General features: G+C 33.6%; 1 protein-coding gene across 1 annotated transcript; it reads left to right on the forward strand.

Annotated features, from left to right (window-relative positions):
* The first annotated feature begins 277 nt into the window (after positions 1 to 277).
* LOC119832896 (keratin-associated protein 19-2-like) lies at positions 278 to 9,463 on the forward strand. Its single transcript, XM_038356713.1, has 4 exons — positions 278 to 348; positions 2,768 to 2,957; positions 8,588 to 8,716; positions 9,026 to 9,463. The coding sequence occupies exons 1-4, from the start codon at positions 289 to 291 to the stop codon at positions 9,121 to 9,123; spliced, it is 477 nt and encodes a 158-aa protein (XP_038212641.1). The 5' UTR covers positions 278 to 288; the 3' UTR covers positions 9,124 to 9,463.
* Positions 9,464 to 17,997: the final 8,534 nt, after the last annotated feature.

A 17,997-nucleotide genomic window follows, 5' to 3' on the forward strand; every position in this document is an offset into this window, starting at 1 on the left:
ACATATAAACCTTCCTCTTGAATCACTCCGAATACCACATGAAAACCTCATCAAAATCCCTTGTGTAGTTTTTAAAACCTAAACATACATACATATATACACGGGAAGCGACTTTACTTATACTATGTAATGATTATGTTATCTGTGCTATTATTAACAACTATTTTTGACCCTATTAAAAAAACTTTAAAGTGTAATAAACTCAGAAGTTCCCACAATGACTAAAATAATAACAATACAGTAATGGACCTTGAAGGAATGCCCATACCGTTGGTATATAAGCGTTACATGATTTGCTGTAGGCATCAGTCACTTGCTAGTGATAACAGAGACAACATGAAATTCTTGGTAAGGATTTTTCTTTATTCACCAGCACATTCGAAATGGATTTGCTAGTTTTGATTGAGTTGAGATAGATCGATGTTTTATCTATAAACTCGGTTGACTTAACATAATAAGAATATTTCTTTCATTTTTGGGTTAAATGTAGAAATTAATTAATTTGAACATAAAGTCGCATATTTTAATTATATTGTTAATATAAAATATAAAATTAAATAAATTGAATTCTTAATCTAACATAATTAAAAAAAAAACTATTTATGCAATGCATTTATATAATTTGTCACTGCCCCAAAAAATATTAAATTCAAAAATGCCAAAAAAAGCTTTACACGTATTATATTTCTTCTATAAATGTTTTGTGAAAGAATTTATCACTTACATCGCACGTCAAAATTCGTCAATATTTAATATGAAACAATTATCATTCGCGTTTAGAAAGGAAACGAAGCGAAGCGAAGGCGGTACCATTGTATAAATAACATAAATACTTTAAAACAATGAGATGTAGCAACTGTAACAATTGCTATTGTAAGTTGATTTTCTGGCGTATCTAACGATTATATATTTGTATTAATTGCTTTAATTACAACAATCCTTCTATAGTAATTAATCAGTATTGATTTAACGATTTTATCACAATAAAACTTTATAATTATAGCTAAACAAAACAAAATAGAAGCTATTGTGAATTTTTAAAACAGCCAATCTAAATGAATTGTTTATATCGGAATACGCTCACTCAAATTTAAATAGAATTATATTATCGTAAACAATAAAAAATATCGATCTAATAGACGCATTTAGCTTGGATTTATAAAATTAAAAACCTACTTTATTAAACAGTAGGAAGTTATTTGTGTGTGAATATTTCTCGGTATAATAATTATTCTTTTAAAGTCAAATAACGTAAGATTTAAATTTGCAATTATTATTTGTCCTTATGTGTTTATTTAGCTTTTTAGCGTTTATTATTACTAAGCCTAATATATTTTTATTGCATAATAATTAAGTCGTTAATTAGTGAATTGTTTACGATATTACGAAAATATTTAAATAGGCGTTTGCAGTGTGGAAATGAAAAATGAATTCAACAATATTTAAAGGATATATAATGTTAATTACTTATTTAAATATTAATGTTGTTTTACAATTTATTACTCCAAATTTTGAAGGTTTTGTATTATATATATTCGGAATAATTTTATCCAAACGTGATGTGCTGAATAAATTTTAAATTAGATAGATGGTATAATATTAAACATGAACTTTACTAATTTTTATAGAGTTCACAACAAGATTTAATACGAAAAGTCTTAAACTGTGTATATAAACAAAAAGAAAACAAATATATATATAATATCTTCCAATACATGACAGTGACAAAGCGATGTCATGTTAGAAACAAATGTTAGTCAATGTATTGGTGCCCTAAAATGGCTAATGGTAGGTTGGGAAATGGCTTCAAACACAGCTATTTACTCAAAGGATATCCTGTAATAGGAAAACTCAAGGCTTCGTTACTTAACACGTACAATTTAACGGACAATCGATTTTAATGTTATGGAAATTCAAAATTTTTACTGTGATACCTCTTTTATTGTTAATGCGTTTCAGATATAAACGTCACTTAAATAAATGCTAAAGAATGAAAGAAAATCCATTGAAATTGTAGCTGTTTATTGCACAATAACTGGATGAATGATAAACATTGTTAAATATATAATCGGACATAAATAATATTGAATTAATTCGAAATATTCATCTGCATGTGAGTTAGAGAAGCTAAAATGCGAATATATTATGTAAAATTCAAACATATATAATTAGTTCAGTCAACTAAGCTTTGAGACGAATGACTTATTAAGTACAACCGGTTATATCATATTTGGGAAATTTGGTAATTAACATATTCCAAAGCATTTGATTACATTACTTGAAGTTTGAAGAGTGATACTTTTCTAAATAATCGATTCAGAAGCGTTTCTAAAGCAGCATTTTTAGAGAACGAGCAAATTATACCCATATACAACTTTTATACCATAGTTTTGATAGAATTATTATATAAACACTTATCACAATTACTGTTAATGTCTAAATTAAGAAAAATCTTGTAATTTGATAATAAATAAATTTATTTCATTATTATATTATTATTATTAAATATAACAATAACATTATTAGACAAAAAATTAACGTCAATCATAATAAATTCACGGAAAATACAACATACACTTTCCACATCTCTATTTATATATCATCAAAAATATATAAAAATCTGGATAAACTGCCCAATGTTTTTAAATAATCTACGGAGCGGTATTCCTCAGCTGAAATGAAGGGGTTGAGGTAGTTTTAATTTTTAATGCGTTTTAATTCATTTATTTTGCGAAAACTCGTATATTCATTTATTTTATTATTACAGATCGTAGTCGCTCTAGCCATCGCAGCCGTGGCTGCTGAAGATGCTGCCAAGAAGACAGAGAAGCGCGGAGTGAGCGGGCTCGGTTATGGCGGTTACGGCGGATATGGCGGTTACGGCGGTCTCGGTTACGGCGGCGGTTATGGCGGATATGGCGGTTATGGAGGATATGGAGGATATAGCGGATACTCCGGTAAGTAGCATACATTGGTTTGAAAAAAACTGTTTGGAATAAATATATAAGTATGGTTATAGTATTGTCAGTGAGTTATTTAATAGATAAATCTTATTTACGACGCTAAAAATATCATAAATGGGATAAAAGATGAAGAATCAGTTTCAACGTTCCTGTGGTTTCTGTGGTTGTGTGGATATCCCATATTCAAAAAACAGGTTTTTGCGTACAAATAACGGAGCAATTATAATTAACTTTTTAGGTTAAATAGCATTCGAATGCTTAATAAATTGAGTAATTTTAAAAGGCTAGAAAATAATTGCATAATCCGCCCCGTGATCATTTTTTTTTCTTAAAAAAATTCTCAACAGAACATTGTATATTACATATATCTGCTATGAGACAATGAAGATGAACTAACAATTGTATCTGCCTTTGGAAAATACGATAGTGATCTTCTTAATAAAAATATTACTACTGCGAACAATAAGGGTTCTCAATATTTAAATGAAGACACTGAATCCAATACTAAAGCACCTAAACTCCTATCACAAAATCTCTAGCAGATCTCATTTAAAATAACAATCCTTTAGAATCGATTCAACTCCTCGATTTGCGACACTAACGAACTACTAATTTTATTCATTGCCAATTAAAAGCAATAACGTTTTAGCAAACAGGCTGTTTACACACGAAAGACTATGTGAAATGTTTATTTTGTAAACGGTTCGGATGCCAGTAACAAGAATCAATCAGTATCAAAACCAAATTTAAAAAATTATGTATCAACATATAAAAAGTACAATAGGTCTGTTAATATTATGTGCTTTAAATCTTTCACCTAACGTAGTTAATGTTATAAAACATAAGAGGATTTTGTGCCATGCTTATCTTGAAATGAATGCTCTGGTTAATGCTATTTAGGTCCATTTAGGTTTAATATTATATAATAGGACTATAAGTCATCAATCAAGTTGCTATAATAAAGACAATTTTCTGAGCCTATAGAAGAGCTATGATGTAAATTACTAAATATTAGACTTGACGTGGGCGAAGTAAAAGGAATGTTAGTTGGTTTAGATACAAAATTTTGCTAAGGAGTCTGTTCTTTATAAACAGTAGGAGATGTTTAAAATATGCAATCCTTAGTGTGTAAGAAACCTTACCGTCCAATAACTAAGAAGATTAGTCGCCAATACATAGACACCCTTAAATTCAAAGCTAGGAATCGTTTAAGCTTAAACTGTCGTATAAATTGCAAACAGAGAGGAACATTTGCAATAAAATGTCTTGCTCCCGATCGGTTAGAATTAGTGTTATTCGTGCGATCTACGTTTTGCGATTTCGTGTTTTTATGGAGTCTTAGATTGGATAGATAATTTACCGCCATTTTTTTTTAATATTTTTTTTTGTTCTTCTTATAACAATGCTTTTTCCAGCCTGTCTTAAACTAATTGATACAAATAATATGGAAAATAAGTTTGATGTTATATAGGTGAAAATAAGTATATATTGTATATTTTTGAACCCATTAGAACATGCTTATAATGAGTACTAACACACCCACACATTTTAACATATTGTTTAACGGATAAGTTAGGAATAAGGTACATCCTACTTATATCATAACAAAGTTTGTATGTATGTATGTTTGTACTTTTTCACACGAAACCGCTTATCGTATCTGTTTGAATCATACATAGATTATAGTCTGAATTACGTCATAGGCTTTTAATCCAAGTTCCATGCGGGTAACGCCACAGGCTACAGCTAGTATGTTATATTAACATGCATACGACAGATACGTAATAGTTGCCTGCCTGACTAACGTGGGAATGGACCCACCCTTGACACACATTCACACTGTGATTATATCAATATCCCTGATTCATTATTTCTTATAGCTATAATTGACGCGAGGGCCAGAATTGGATAATTACTGTGACACGCAAATTGCGAAGGAATATTGACTTTTTGTTGTGTTCGCTAATCGACAAAAGAAGTCGCATCTGTTTATAATTGTAATCAATTATAATTGAATATACGAAACTAGAAGCAGTGGTGGCTCAGTGGTAAGGACCTCGGACTTCAAAATCGATAAGTCGGGGTTCGAGACCGGGCGAGCGCGCAGGAAATAAATTGATTTTTCAATTTATCTGCGCATGTGGATAACATCACCACTGCTTCATCGGTGAAGGAAAACATCGTGAGGAAACCGGCATGTCCAAGAATTAAAAAGTTCGACGGCATGTGACATCTGCCAACCCGCACTTGGCCAGCGTGGTGGATTATGGCCTGAACCCTCATAGGAGGCCTGAGTCCCAGCAGTGGGAACATATATGGGCTGATGATGATGATGATGATGATACGAAACTAAAGAGCTGAAGAGTTAGATCGCGTTTTTATCTCTGAGTTAGCTATTATGTCATACAGATGATGCTGAGACGGATTGCTTGTTTGAATAAGGAGTAATGTGGAATAATTGAGAATCATTGTTAGTATTATAAATATATTCACTCAAACATAGTTCACACTGGTAAGAGTAAGGTAAAAAGACTTGACTTTGAAAATGACTAATTTTGAAACTTCGTAGTAGCGGAAAAAGTGGTATACCATAAAAAATATATGTTTAAAAGAAGATACATAAATAATTGAATATAGTAATATCGAAAAATCTATCAGTTTAAATGAAATAACTATTACAAGAGGATGAGAGGATAACACGGGAGGTGGGAGGGATCTAAAAAAAGAATCATCAAAGAATTAATAACGCGCGCTTTTTAAAATCGGTTGATAAATTTGAAACAGAATTAACGACGCTGCGTGAATAAGTAATTACAATATTTCGAGTACGTTCGATAAAGAATGTTTATTGAATTTTTTGTACATAATTACGATTCAACGAAAACATTTTGTACTTGTTCATCTAAGCGCGAAGTATTTTACAGAATTGAATAAGGACGAAATATAAATACTTCTTTTAACGTGACTGCTTGAAATGATCGGATACTTTTTATTACTGTAGTTATGTGTCCTAAGATGGAAAAGAGTTTTGCTTTAAAATGAAGACTCTTTGGACCTTTGTCTTATTAATTATTGGTATTAGAGAATGTAGATAAAAATATATATATATTTTAAATTATTCTGACTGAGGGGACAGCACGAGTTATCGTACCGTAAACCGACACGTGGGCATTTTAACACAATCACTGAAACATCGGTTTTTAGGATCATGTACATTGCATTAAAAAAACACTTTTAGCTTGTGTATGCCTAATAAAATATGTTTGAATATCACAAAGTAAATATTCATTTTGCAACAACAAGAATTCTAAAGCAACAGTAATGAAAAATTCAACAGTTTTATATCGAAACTTCAGAGCAGGTGGAAGTTTTATTTGGAATTTTTTTAATTTCCCAACATTACATACTTTACAAGTACGAAATTGAAATTTTGCTTGTTTATACGTGGTTATATCACAATTTTGATATTTAGAACGATTTATGGGGATTGGTTCTTTTAAAATGAGATTTTAAAGTCTGACTGTTCAAAATATCCAGTATATTTAATGTATGATATAGTTCAATATATAGGTATCATGTATATTGCTTATTTAATGACCTAAACATATATCAAATTTCAATCCAATTTTATGATTTTTGTAAGTATTTGATAGGCGCATTCTCACACCTTATAGCACATAAAATTTCATGAGAATCGGTCTAACACTTTCGGAGGATATAGATATCATTGTGCCACGAGAATTATATTTCTAATATCTTTAAATATAATTGGAATCTCGGAATCGGCTGCAACGATTTTCATAAAATTTAGTATATAGGGGGTTTCGGGGGCGATAAATCGATCTAGCTAGGAACAAATAGGAGGCGTTTGAGTAGTCCCAATTTATTATGACTCTTCCTGACATCTATTGGCGAATAATAATGCTAAATTTTTGGCGAATAAAAAAAAAATACCGAGCAAAGCTCGCTCAACCAGGTACTTAGATATAAAAATACCTCGGAAGTAGTAAATGCAGTCATGCAACTAAATTGATTTTTTGTGAAGCTGCTTTGTCCTTAGCATTGACAATTCACCACTGGTGCGTGAAGCGAGCTTGGCCGGTGACCATTACATTTTATAAAATTACCTTTACCCGCGGCTTCGCTCGTGTTCAAATTATAAATCTGAACAAAATTTAATAAAGTTGATCTAGCGGTTTAGCCTGTGACAAACTAGCGTACAGATGAACGCACATATAAAGATAAGCAATGAGGCAAAATTTGTATAATTAGATAATTATACAATATATGAGGGTGTTTTTTACGAGTACCTAGATAAATCTCTTTATTTTTTTTACCTGTAGAATAATAACATTATAAATATTTTTACCTATAGATCCACCAGATGTGATGTGATCCATCAGACACTAGATGTCTTGCTAAGCCAAAAAGTCGAAAACGACTCGACTACCTAATGGGGCTAAATTTTTTAACGTTTTTGTGAAGGAGAGGAGTCAGATAAGGTTCTTAAGGAGAAAAATCGTGTCACGGGTGAAGCCGGGGCGGACCGCCAGTAAATCGATAAAAAAGCCTTCGATTAAGACGAATGATCAACAATTAAAGACCCCATTACAAAAATGAATGTCATTAATTTAAACAGTGTGTCCTGTCATTTTCATCTCACGCTATTTGGGAGCTATATTAGGGAGAAAGGAACCAGGCAGTGATTAGTTCAAGCGTTGATTAAAAAAGTTTAAAAGTAAAGGGCCGTGAAGTGTACAAGTGTTTGAATAAAACATACGAACCTCCGGTTCGAGATTGAATTTTTATAAAAAATTTAACGTCTCTTTCGGTCAAATTATAATGAAAATCGATTTTAAATACCAATTCCAAATTGAGTTGAATCTTTTATGGACTTTATCGGTTACTTTCCTTGTTCGACAATTTTTTGAATAAATTATATATTCTAATTCGTTGCTAAGAGTTTGGGTTCTGGTTGATTAAGTAAGAAATAAAACACGTGTTGACGTTCCGCTAGGGAATGTTATTGATATCTAAATTTGAATTTTTGTCTGTCTCCTATACTTAGGTATCGTAATTTTATGAGCGCATTAATAAATACAGTTATTTAAATAAATTTTATGGTACCAAATGAGGACATGGATTTGGGTGGTTCTTGGTTTTTAAATAGGAAGAATAAGATGTTATGTGTTATGATTTTCAATTGGACTTATGTGTATTATTAAAGTTGTGTTTTAGTAAATATGTCTTAATTAAAATAGAACTGAAAGACAATAATAATAATAATAATAAAATATTATCGGGATTTTTGGCTAAGTTAAGCATTTAAATGTTTTTTCGCACTCTTAAATTTGGGTATAAATTTAAAGATTTGGCAATTTTTTATGTTAGAGCAATCGAGCTGATGATTCGGCTGATGGTAAACGATCACCACCACCTATGAATATTTGCAATAATAGGGTCTCTGTAAATGCGTTGTCCGCTGTTTAGGGATAAGGGATAAGGAAAGGATTGAGAATGAGATAACATAATAAGATAAGGAGATGAACTGAGAATCGTGAGAAGAACTGGGCATAGCGTATTACATTGCCGGTATTTAATAACACTTGTGTTTATTTTTCCAGCTCCAGTCGCTGTAAGCAAGGTTGCGTACACCACAACTCATGGCGGATACGGCGGTTACGGTCTTGGCGGATATGGCGGTTATGGCGGCTATGGCGGTTACGGAGGATATGGCGGATACTCCGGCCTTGGTAATTATCCTACTTTTATAACTTTATATTATACAATATTATTGTTTAAATCGAAATGGTGGAAGAATTTGATAGTTGTTTTATTTTGAATCCGAATCCTACCAATATTATAAACTCGAGTTTGTAAGTATGGATGGATTGATGTATGGATGTTTGTTACTATTTCACACGAAAACAGCTTATCGTGTCTGTATTGTGTTAGATACATAGATAGTTTAGTCTGTTTTAGCACATGATTAATTTTACGTGTACCACGCGAGTAACGCCGCGGACTACAGCTAGTACTTATATAATTTTGTTCAATTTCAGGTGGATATGGAGGCTACGGTGGATACGGTTCCCCGGTCGGCTACTCCGGCCTCGGCTACGGCGGTTATGGTCACGGAATCGGTTACGGATACCATTGAGCTATAACCTCGTTGTGCCACTAGATGGCGCTAATATATACTTTCTAGAAAACTATCAATATCTTTAAAACTTTTGGAGTTTTTGCTACTTAGATGCTACATTCTTTATAAATTTGAAATGGCTTTTGTGTTCCTTTTAAATACTGTTATAAGTAAGGTATTACTAGCGCCATCTAGTGTATTTGAAAGTCTATAATTTGTGTTCATATTTTAAAATGCTCTTTGGGAGAGCCTTCCATGACATGTTTATAACACCTTTAAAACTCCCCTTTGTGATATTTTGTACAATGCTTTTATGTATAACTTTGTAAATATGTAATAAATATATTATGTACACACATTTCTGCATTTGTTTTTTATACGCAATGAATAATGCTCAATAATTTCCTAATATTCCTAATACTTTTGCCTGTGAAGTGTCGATATTAACTGAATACGCACATTTTTTAAAATTAAAACTGGTAAGCCGTTTCGGAGGTTAATGAGAAACATACGCACATAAGAAATGAAGTTTGACTTTAGGAATTACGCATTTGTCCTGGATTAAGGTTAAATGTTACGCAACAGTAAATCAATTACTGATATTAGCTTCTAATTTAGCAATGTCATGTCTAGTCAATTAATTACAGTATAATTTAATAGAATGCAGTTCAGATCCGATGTCCTGATTTAAATTGATTTAATTAGAGAGTACATTGATTGTTGTATGAAATATATACTACTCTATTATATATGTGCAGTGGTGGCTCAGTAGTGAGGGTCTCGGACTCGCACGAATATTTAGGGGTTCGAGACCGTGTGAGAAAAAAAATAATGCGCATAACTGCTCGATGAAGGAAAATCGTGAGAAAACCGGTTTGTCCAAGAACCAGAAGTTCGATGACATGTGACATCTGCTAACCCGCACTTAGCCATCGTGATGGATTATTGCTTGATCCCTCATAGGAGGCCATATCCAAGCAGTGGGAACATATGTGAGCTGATGATGATGATGATTGTTTATGTAAATGCTCAACGTACTTAACGGAGTTGCCGTTAAACAGGATGTGTGTTACTGTGCTGACGATGCGTTGTGGTAAGAAAACAACAACATATGGAATTTTTCATTACAATGAAGTGTATTTTATTCATTACTTCAACTTCAGATCTACCCGAGCATCCGTGGACTAAAGCTAGTACTATAATATGTATATATATGCGACCATTAATTAATTATTATAATCATATTATACGTGGCGTTAAGAGCGTCGAGATAACTTGGTTATATCAAGAGCCTGGAGCTTAGTCATTTCATTAGATTGCTTGCCAGAATGTGAGTGATTTATAAGTACTGTTTGTATATTCTTTATATGCCTAGCGGTTAGTGCGTAGACGATCCAGGTCCTCCAGGATCAAACCTATACGCAGATTTATATAAATATTTCGATGTAAAAGCACCGGGCTGTTAAAATGAAAAAATCTATCTATTCATGATGTTACATGATGAATAGATACCTAATTTTAAAAGTTGGCCATACGTTTTAGGACAAAATGAATTCACTCATAATAATTCTTTTCTAAACCCTAAACCCTTTTGTGGTCAACGGATTAGATTACATCTGCAAGTGTGTATGCGTTTGCTAATTGCTTATATCTCGCTTGACCCCGATTTTCACGGTCCATATCAGATACAGCCTGGTGATAGGTCGTCCGAACCATGACGTTAGTAATAGAATCTCGTTTTACCCACGGGAATGGAACTCTAAATAAGCTCTCATTTGTTTTTACTATTATAAAGCAAAAATAATAGGGAAACTAGTGTCCGTTGTTTGCCTCGTTAGCCTTTACAGGGTAGAGTTGTAGTAATTTATTTAGTTATATAATGAAGCTTGGGGCGCTTTTCATTAAATGGTTTTGTTTTTGAAATAAATAATTATTCAGTATGCGCACATCAGTAATTGGCTGTGTAAGGATGAGAGGATATTTTTGTGTTTGTTTTTTTTGGTATTTAATATACTTTTCATCATCATCATCAGCCCATACACGTTCCCACTGCTGGGACACACACAGGCTTCCTATGAGGGTTCAGGCCATAATCCCACGCTGGCCAAGTGCGGGTTGGCAGATGTCACATGTCGTCGAACTTTTGATTCTTGGACATGCCGGTTTCCTCACGATGTTTTCCTTCACCGTTTTAAGCAGTAGTGATGTTATCCACGTGTGCAGATAAATTGAAAAATCAATTTATTTCCTGCACGCTGCACGCTCGTCCGGTCTTGAACCCTGATTTATATATACCCGATTTTGAAGTCCGAGGTTCTCACCACTGAGCCACCACTTCTTTTAATAATGTATTTTATATAATGTACTTTTAATATGATAATATCTTGTTTTTACATACACTTTAGTGTGGATGTCGAGCAGGATTCGGTATGAATTGGGGCAGGGAAGTACCATACCCTCATAAAAAACCGTTAAATAATAACATGCTACTGTGTTTCGTACGGTGAGTGGGGGGAGGACACATTTTTCAAGTATAATATTATAATAAATGTTTTAAAATTACCTATCACGTAGTTACGTTATAAAATTTTTGCAATAGAAAACTAGGTGAAACGAAGTAATATGTATCGTTAGAGAACTACGAGAAATAATTCTACAATATTCGTATAAACTACAAAGTATTGAAATGTTCAAAGGCGAAATAGAGCTTTAAAGAAAGTTCGTATTGAGAGAATTTTGAAACATTTTTATCATTTGTCTTACTTGTGTGAGAACGGATTTTACAGATTCTTAAAGTGGTTTATTTGAAACGTGTATGTCTCGTTTCTATATAAATATCAATTGTTTAAACCCACTTTTATTAGATTTATCTGTATGTTTGTATGTAATTGACTCGTTTTGGCTAGAAATATGTTTCAAACGTATTGTATAAGCTTACTGACCGCGGCGTCGCACGCGTTAAATTCGGCATGGTTTAGTGGTAATAGATGTTATTATACAAAAACCTTGCTCTTGAATCAATCTACCTATAAAAAAAAATCGGTTGCGTAGTTTACAAGATCTAAACATACATACATACAAACGCGGAAAGCGACTTTACTTTATACTTAGTAGTACACTTATCAAGGATCGGTGACAATACAATAATTTCATGAGTTTAACATATTTTCGTCATTAGGATCGCCAGGACGAAACAATTTCCTTACTATTATACAACATGTTATAGTTTGAATTCACGCAAGATGGTTTTCGAATAGGAACGAATTGTAATGTTTAATTTTTAGTTTTATAGTATTGAAATGCTTTATAAATGAGACATTTTCAAAAAATAGATAAAGTTTGATCACGCGGCAGGAATTTTAACGTTCCCTATGATGCGGTTATTCCTTGATAACTTGTATAATATTATACCGCTGTAACTGTCAATAAATTAACCGCACTTTTGACCGCTTAACCCACAAATCATACACAACACTGAATTTTAAATGCTAGGGTGTGGGAAAAAGGCATAATTTTATTCAATTTCTACTATTTTTTGCAGCGTCCCTATACGAGTATTGTTTTCCTATAACCGTTATATAAATTCGAAAACTGTCTATTTATATAAGAAAGTATATATGAGTAGCTGTTCGTCCCGGCTTCACCCGTGGTATATATATATTCAGATATATACGTGGTATATATAGCCTATGTTATTCAGTAAAGCATAAGAGAGTAGAATTTCTTAAATCGATCCAGCTGTTTCGTGAAAACGCTACAAACATATACAAAATTACAAAAGCTTTCGTCACTATATTAATTTATATATAAAAGACATTTCATATAGCATAAAACGCATGTGTGTTTTATATTATATATAATACTAGCTTTCCGCCCGCGGCTTCGCCCGCGTGGTATTCGGTTATATCGCTTTGATCTCCCTATTTCAACTCATTATATAAATATAATCTATGGATGTGAATGACATTGACATTTTACTCGCGTTTTTTAAAATATGCAAAATTAAATGCACATTTTTCAATATTTCTGAGAGATTTTCTTAATATTTTTTTCCTTAAGAACCTTCTCCTAATAATAACAAATACAAGAAAAAAATAATTTGTGAAATCGGTCCAGCCATTCACGCGTGATGCCGTGACCAAGGAAAACGGGTTTCATTTTTATATATATATATATATAAGATAAGATGTGTACATATAAACTGGAAAGTTGCTTCAGAAAGCTGAAATGTGCAACATATTGGAACAGAACAGCGGGCTTGTGGTCGCGATGAATGCATTTCACGACATCTCATCTACACGACATGAAGCTATGGAGCCAGCGTTTATTGAATTGGGAAATTTCCTATCCTACTATACTATAGTATCCTACTTCCTATCCTATTCTATCCTACTTCCTATCGTACTATCCTATCCTACTTCCTACTATCCTATCCTACTAATAGTATAAATGCGAAAGTTTGTAAGGATGTGTGTTTGTTGCTCTTTCACGCAAAAACTACTGAACCGATTGCAATGAAATTTGGTACGTAGACAGCTGGATAAATGGAATAACATATAGGCAACTTTTTTATACCGATATTCCTACGGGATATGGACTTACACGGGTAAAACCGCTGGGCGCAGTTATTAATAACATAATGAAATCACCTTGAAAGGGGTTTGAAAGACTGACATGCATATTCGTCATGCAAGTACGTGAAATTTAGGGATATATGTTTCCTCAAACTAATATATTTATACCTTCATTTCCTTCGAATCGAAAAATTCATAATTTAATATTTACCACTGATTCGGAATGCAGTTCTGTCAATTGGAAGGCGTTTTGGTTTCTTTTGATAAAAATAGTAATACATATCTACATATATACTTGGTCTTAATTCTGTTTTGATATAAATTGTTTTAATTCGGCACGCAGGTGAGTGAATTGTTTGACCCAGGTCACTCGTATGCGTGCAAACCATCGTGACCCTTGACCGGTATTGGTTACTTAGACATGGTGTTACTCATTATCTTAGAGATTGCAATACAATGTGAAGTTTGGATATAGTTCATAAATCCATTCTAATTAGAGAAATTCTCCAACCCCCCCATTCGGATAGAAATAATCTTTTAAAAGCTCTTAAGCGTACTTGAGGTATTGTCTTATGAGAAAGCCGCAAAGATTTCGTATATTGCGAAAATGTTTTAATATTGTAAACGTTCATATTTTTCAACCAAAACATTGGTAAGAATTTGAAACAATAATAATTTTCTATCTGCACAAAAAGTGAGCTTGTTTTCTAGTTAAAACTAGCTTCTTAACGCAGTTAAAACGCGGCGTCGCACGCGTAAATTCGGTGTAGTTGAATAGATGTTATTATACATACAAACCTTTCTCTTGAATCACTCTAACTATTAAAAAAACATCATCAAAATCTGTTGCGTAGTTCTAACGATTTAAGCATACATACATAAGGACAGAGAAAGCGACTTAGTCTTATATTATGTAGTGATAACGCCATTAAAGATTAAAACAGAATGAATGCGAATCACTTCATGTGCTTGATTTGTAAATCTATGAGAGTGATATACATAAATAATTAATTTCTACAAGTTCACTGACTGACGCAAACTAAGGACACTCAGTCTGTTTGTACCACTACGAAGTCTTAAATAGAAATGAGATCATTTTTTCATCTAACATTAAACAAATCAAATGAATCAGTTGAGAACCCGCGAAGTTATCGAGTTGACATATTATGTAGCAGTCGTTGGCTTATGGTGCACGGAGAAACTTGAATAAGTGACAACTTTTTAGAGTGGGAGTCGAGCATGCTACGGCACGAATTGGGTCAGCTCACACAGGGGAAGTACCAAACCCCCACAGAAAACTGGCGTGAAATAATAGCTTGCTATTGTGTTTCGTACGGTGAGTGGGGGAGACGGAGGCCTATTTCCTTCTCCTAGCCCTTCCCAGTCCATTCCTTCTCACCAGTCATCAATCCTTTTCTTATCCATTATTCCATAAAAGCGGGCAGCGCATTCTTAGAGGTCTGAGCCTCTGCGAATGTTCATGGGCGGTGGTGATCGTTTACCATCAGGCGAACCACCAGCTCAGTTGTCCGCTATGACATACAAAAAAAATGTTTGCATCATTTATGAATCTTTGTAAGTTATATAATGAATATTAATGAAAAAAAAAAAAACAAAAATACAGTCAATTTCACCACCCTACTTCATGAGACGTCAGTTGAAATCTCCTGGGTTTTTGGAGCGAATATAAATAAATACCAATTCAAACGCGTTTTTCATAGCCAACTTAAACTCTTAAACTCTATCGTCTTCGACAGTATAGCGAAACCTCTTCCAATAAAACCGATACGTGTGTGTGTGACCTATATTTATGTATGTGTGAACCTTGTTAATATTAGACTAATTGGGAGTTGGTCTAGTCTAGATGCATTTGAAATTATGCAATTATATTTATTTTTAACACGCTTTTATTAGCTGCACCTATATGTTTGTATGTAACCGACTTATTAGACTCGAATTTGACCCACTTAGACAACAGATTTAATTCAAACTTTGTATACTTATCAAACATACTAGAGACAATTAAATAATTGCATGAGTTTATCTTTTTATCTCGATTTTTAAATAATTTATATTAACTGTGTATGGTATAATATATGATACTATGATACTAACATTGAAGTATGCTTATTGCTTTATTAAAACGATTTATTCATTTTTTTTTAACTTGCTTGAACCCGTATACTCAGGAACTAGGGGTCAGATTTAAAAAACAGAGGCCCATATCCTTTTCCTTACCCTTTCCAGTCCTTTCCTTTATTCCTATCGCCAATCCTCTAGCGTGGTAGCGCTTACCATCAGGCGTCCCACCAGCTCCATTGCCGACTGTAACATAAAAAAAAACCGTGGGCTATATACGTGAGCCTTGAGTGCTAAAGTAAGCCGGGGCGGTCGATAGTACAATATAATTTAATACACAATTTACCTGTAATAAAACAATTTACGCTACCAGACCAATTCCAACAACCTTACGCTAGATTAATCCAAAAACCCAAGCGAAATTAAATTGAATATAACTACCCTCAATATGACACTTTAAAATATGGAGTAAAAGTTATTTAAAACACTAAACAATGTATGTCATGAAGAACGAGCAGTCATTTATATTACAACCCTTTACCTGCCGTAAAGAATTAATCTTAATTTTAATTAACTGAACAAAAGCACGTGTAATGCGGTGATTTATAAATGTCAGGTTTATACCCTGAGCCACTGTTTAACTAGTTATTTTCACCGACATTGCCCGTCGGTTTTTATTTTTATCCTCAGCCCATATGTGTTCGCACTGCTGCGACGCAGGGTTCCTATAGGTTCAGGCGGTAGTCCACCACGCTCGCTAAGTGTAGGTACGCATGTCAAATGCCGTCGAACTTTTTGATTCTGCGACTTCGGTTTCCTCAAGATGTTTTTTCGATTTTCGAGATGTAGTCACGTTATCCACATAGGCGAATTGAAAAATCTATTTATTTACTGCACGCTCACCTGGTCTTGAAACCCCGATTCATCTATTTATAATAAGTCCGAAGTCCTCACCACTAAGGCCAAATGTAAATATTTGGAGAAGTACGCCATTTATGATTTTATGTTTGGTTTTTAAGCATTACTCCTAAGATATAAATGAATTATTACATAATTGCTATTTTTTTCACATTCCTTACCGATTTTAAATAAAATAGTATCAGAATTCGTATTGTGCTATCTGTATTTCTGATTAAGTAATATATTCAAAAATGATATTGAAAAGTTGAAAAGCTCGATCTTTTAAACAGTCACAATATATTTACTTCTCCTAGCATAGTAAAGATATTCCAATTGATGCGATATCACATACAGGGTGAGGTTTGTTATGTTATTATATGAAAACCCTGTTTAATTTTAGATATTCCGATAGTGAAATATTTTGCGTGTTTGCGGGGAAGGGTCGTGGTATTCTCCGAATGTATTCAGCTCACAAAAGATTATTATGCTAAATATTCTAAGAGGTTATAAGAGTGGCCTTTTGCAAACCCTTCGAAAATAACATCGCGGTAAGGAGTTGAGGTTTTTGATACGGATGCACGTCAGATGTGTGTTTTACAATATTTATATAACTAGCCACTCGCCCCAGCTCCGCCTGGGTTGGGCCGGGTGACCTTGGTCTATTATTTGGTACTACCACAGATGTAGTGCTTTTATATGTTTTTGATTGAAATCGTTACAAAATAACCAACATAAAATATTATTTCCTCTCAATAACTAAATTTCGAAGATAAGATTTTACAGCCTTTAATTGTTTTTCCTCTCGATCTAAACACTAATGTCTCATCATCATCATCAGCCCATATATGTTCCCACTGCCGGGACACAGGCCTCCTATGAGGGTACAGGCCATAAACACTAATCTCTACTATCTCTTAAGTATCTCAGTCTGTCTGTCTGTCCTTATGTCTTTTCTCTGCGCCTGAGCCACCGATTTGTATGAAATTTGGAATAGTGCTAATTTAAGACCCGAGAACTGATAGAGGACCTTTTATCCCAGGAATCTCACGGGAAAGGGAAAAAAGAGAAGTCCCGTGTCCCCTACTGGGGTATGGGGCAGATGATGTACATCCGTTTCACTGATCGATTTTCTTTTGGGACAAGTAGGTGATCAGCCTTCTGTGTCCTGCCAGACCGAGACATTTTTTTTTTTTGCGTCCCCACCGGGAATTGAACCCAGGACCCCTCGGTTCTACGCTCACGCGTTAACCACTGTACCAAGGAGGCGGTCAGGAAAGGGAACTTTGCAGTAAAATCTCGCACTGTCTATATTTTCCTTTGAATTGGCGAGCAAAGCCGC

Source organism: Zerene cesonia, chromosome 16 (genome assembly GCF_012273895.1).
Source record: "Zerene cesonia ecotype Mississippi chromosome 16, Zerene_cesonia_1.1, whole genome shotgun sequence".
Taxonomy (NCBI): Eukaryota; Metazoa; Arthropoda; class Insecta; order Lepidoptera; family Pieridae; genus Zerene; species Zerene cesonia.

Bases quoted from the DNA above. Each gene is read 5' to 3' on its own strand.
- LOC119832896 (XM_038356713.1), top strand. From the start codon at position 289: ATGATTTGCTGTAGGCATCAGTCACTTGCTAGTGATAACAGAGACAAC. The intron at 349-2,767 runs GTAAGGATTTTT...TTATTATTACAG, and splicing joins GAGACAACATGAAATTCTTG to ATCGTAGTCGCTCTAGCCAT. The intron at 8,717-9,025 runs GTAATTATCCTA...GTTCAATTTCAG, and splicing joins TGGCGGATACTCCGGCCTTG to GTGGATATGGAGGCTACGGT.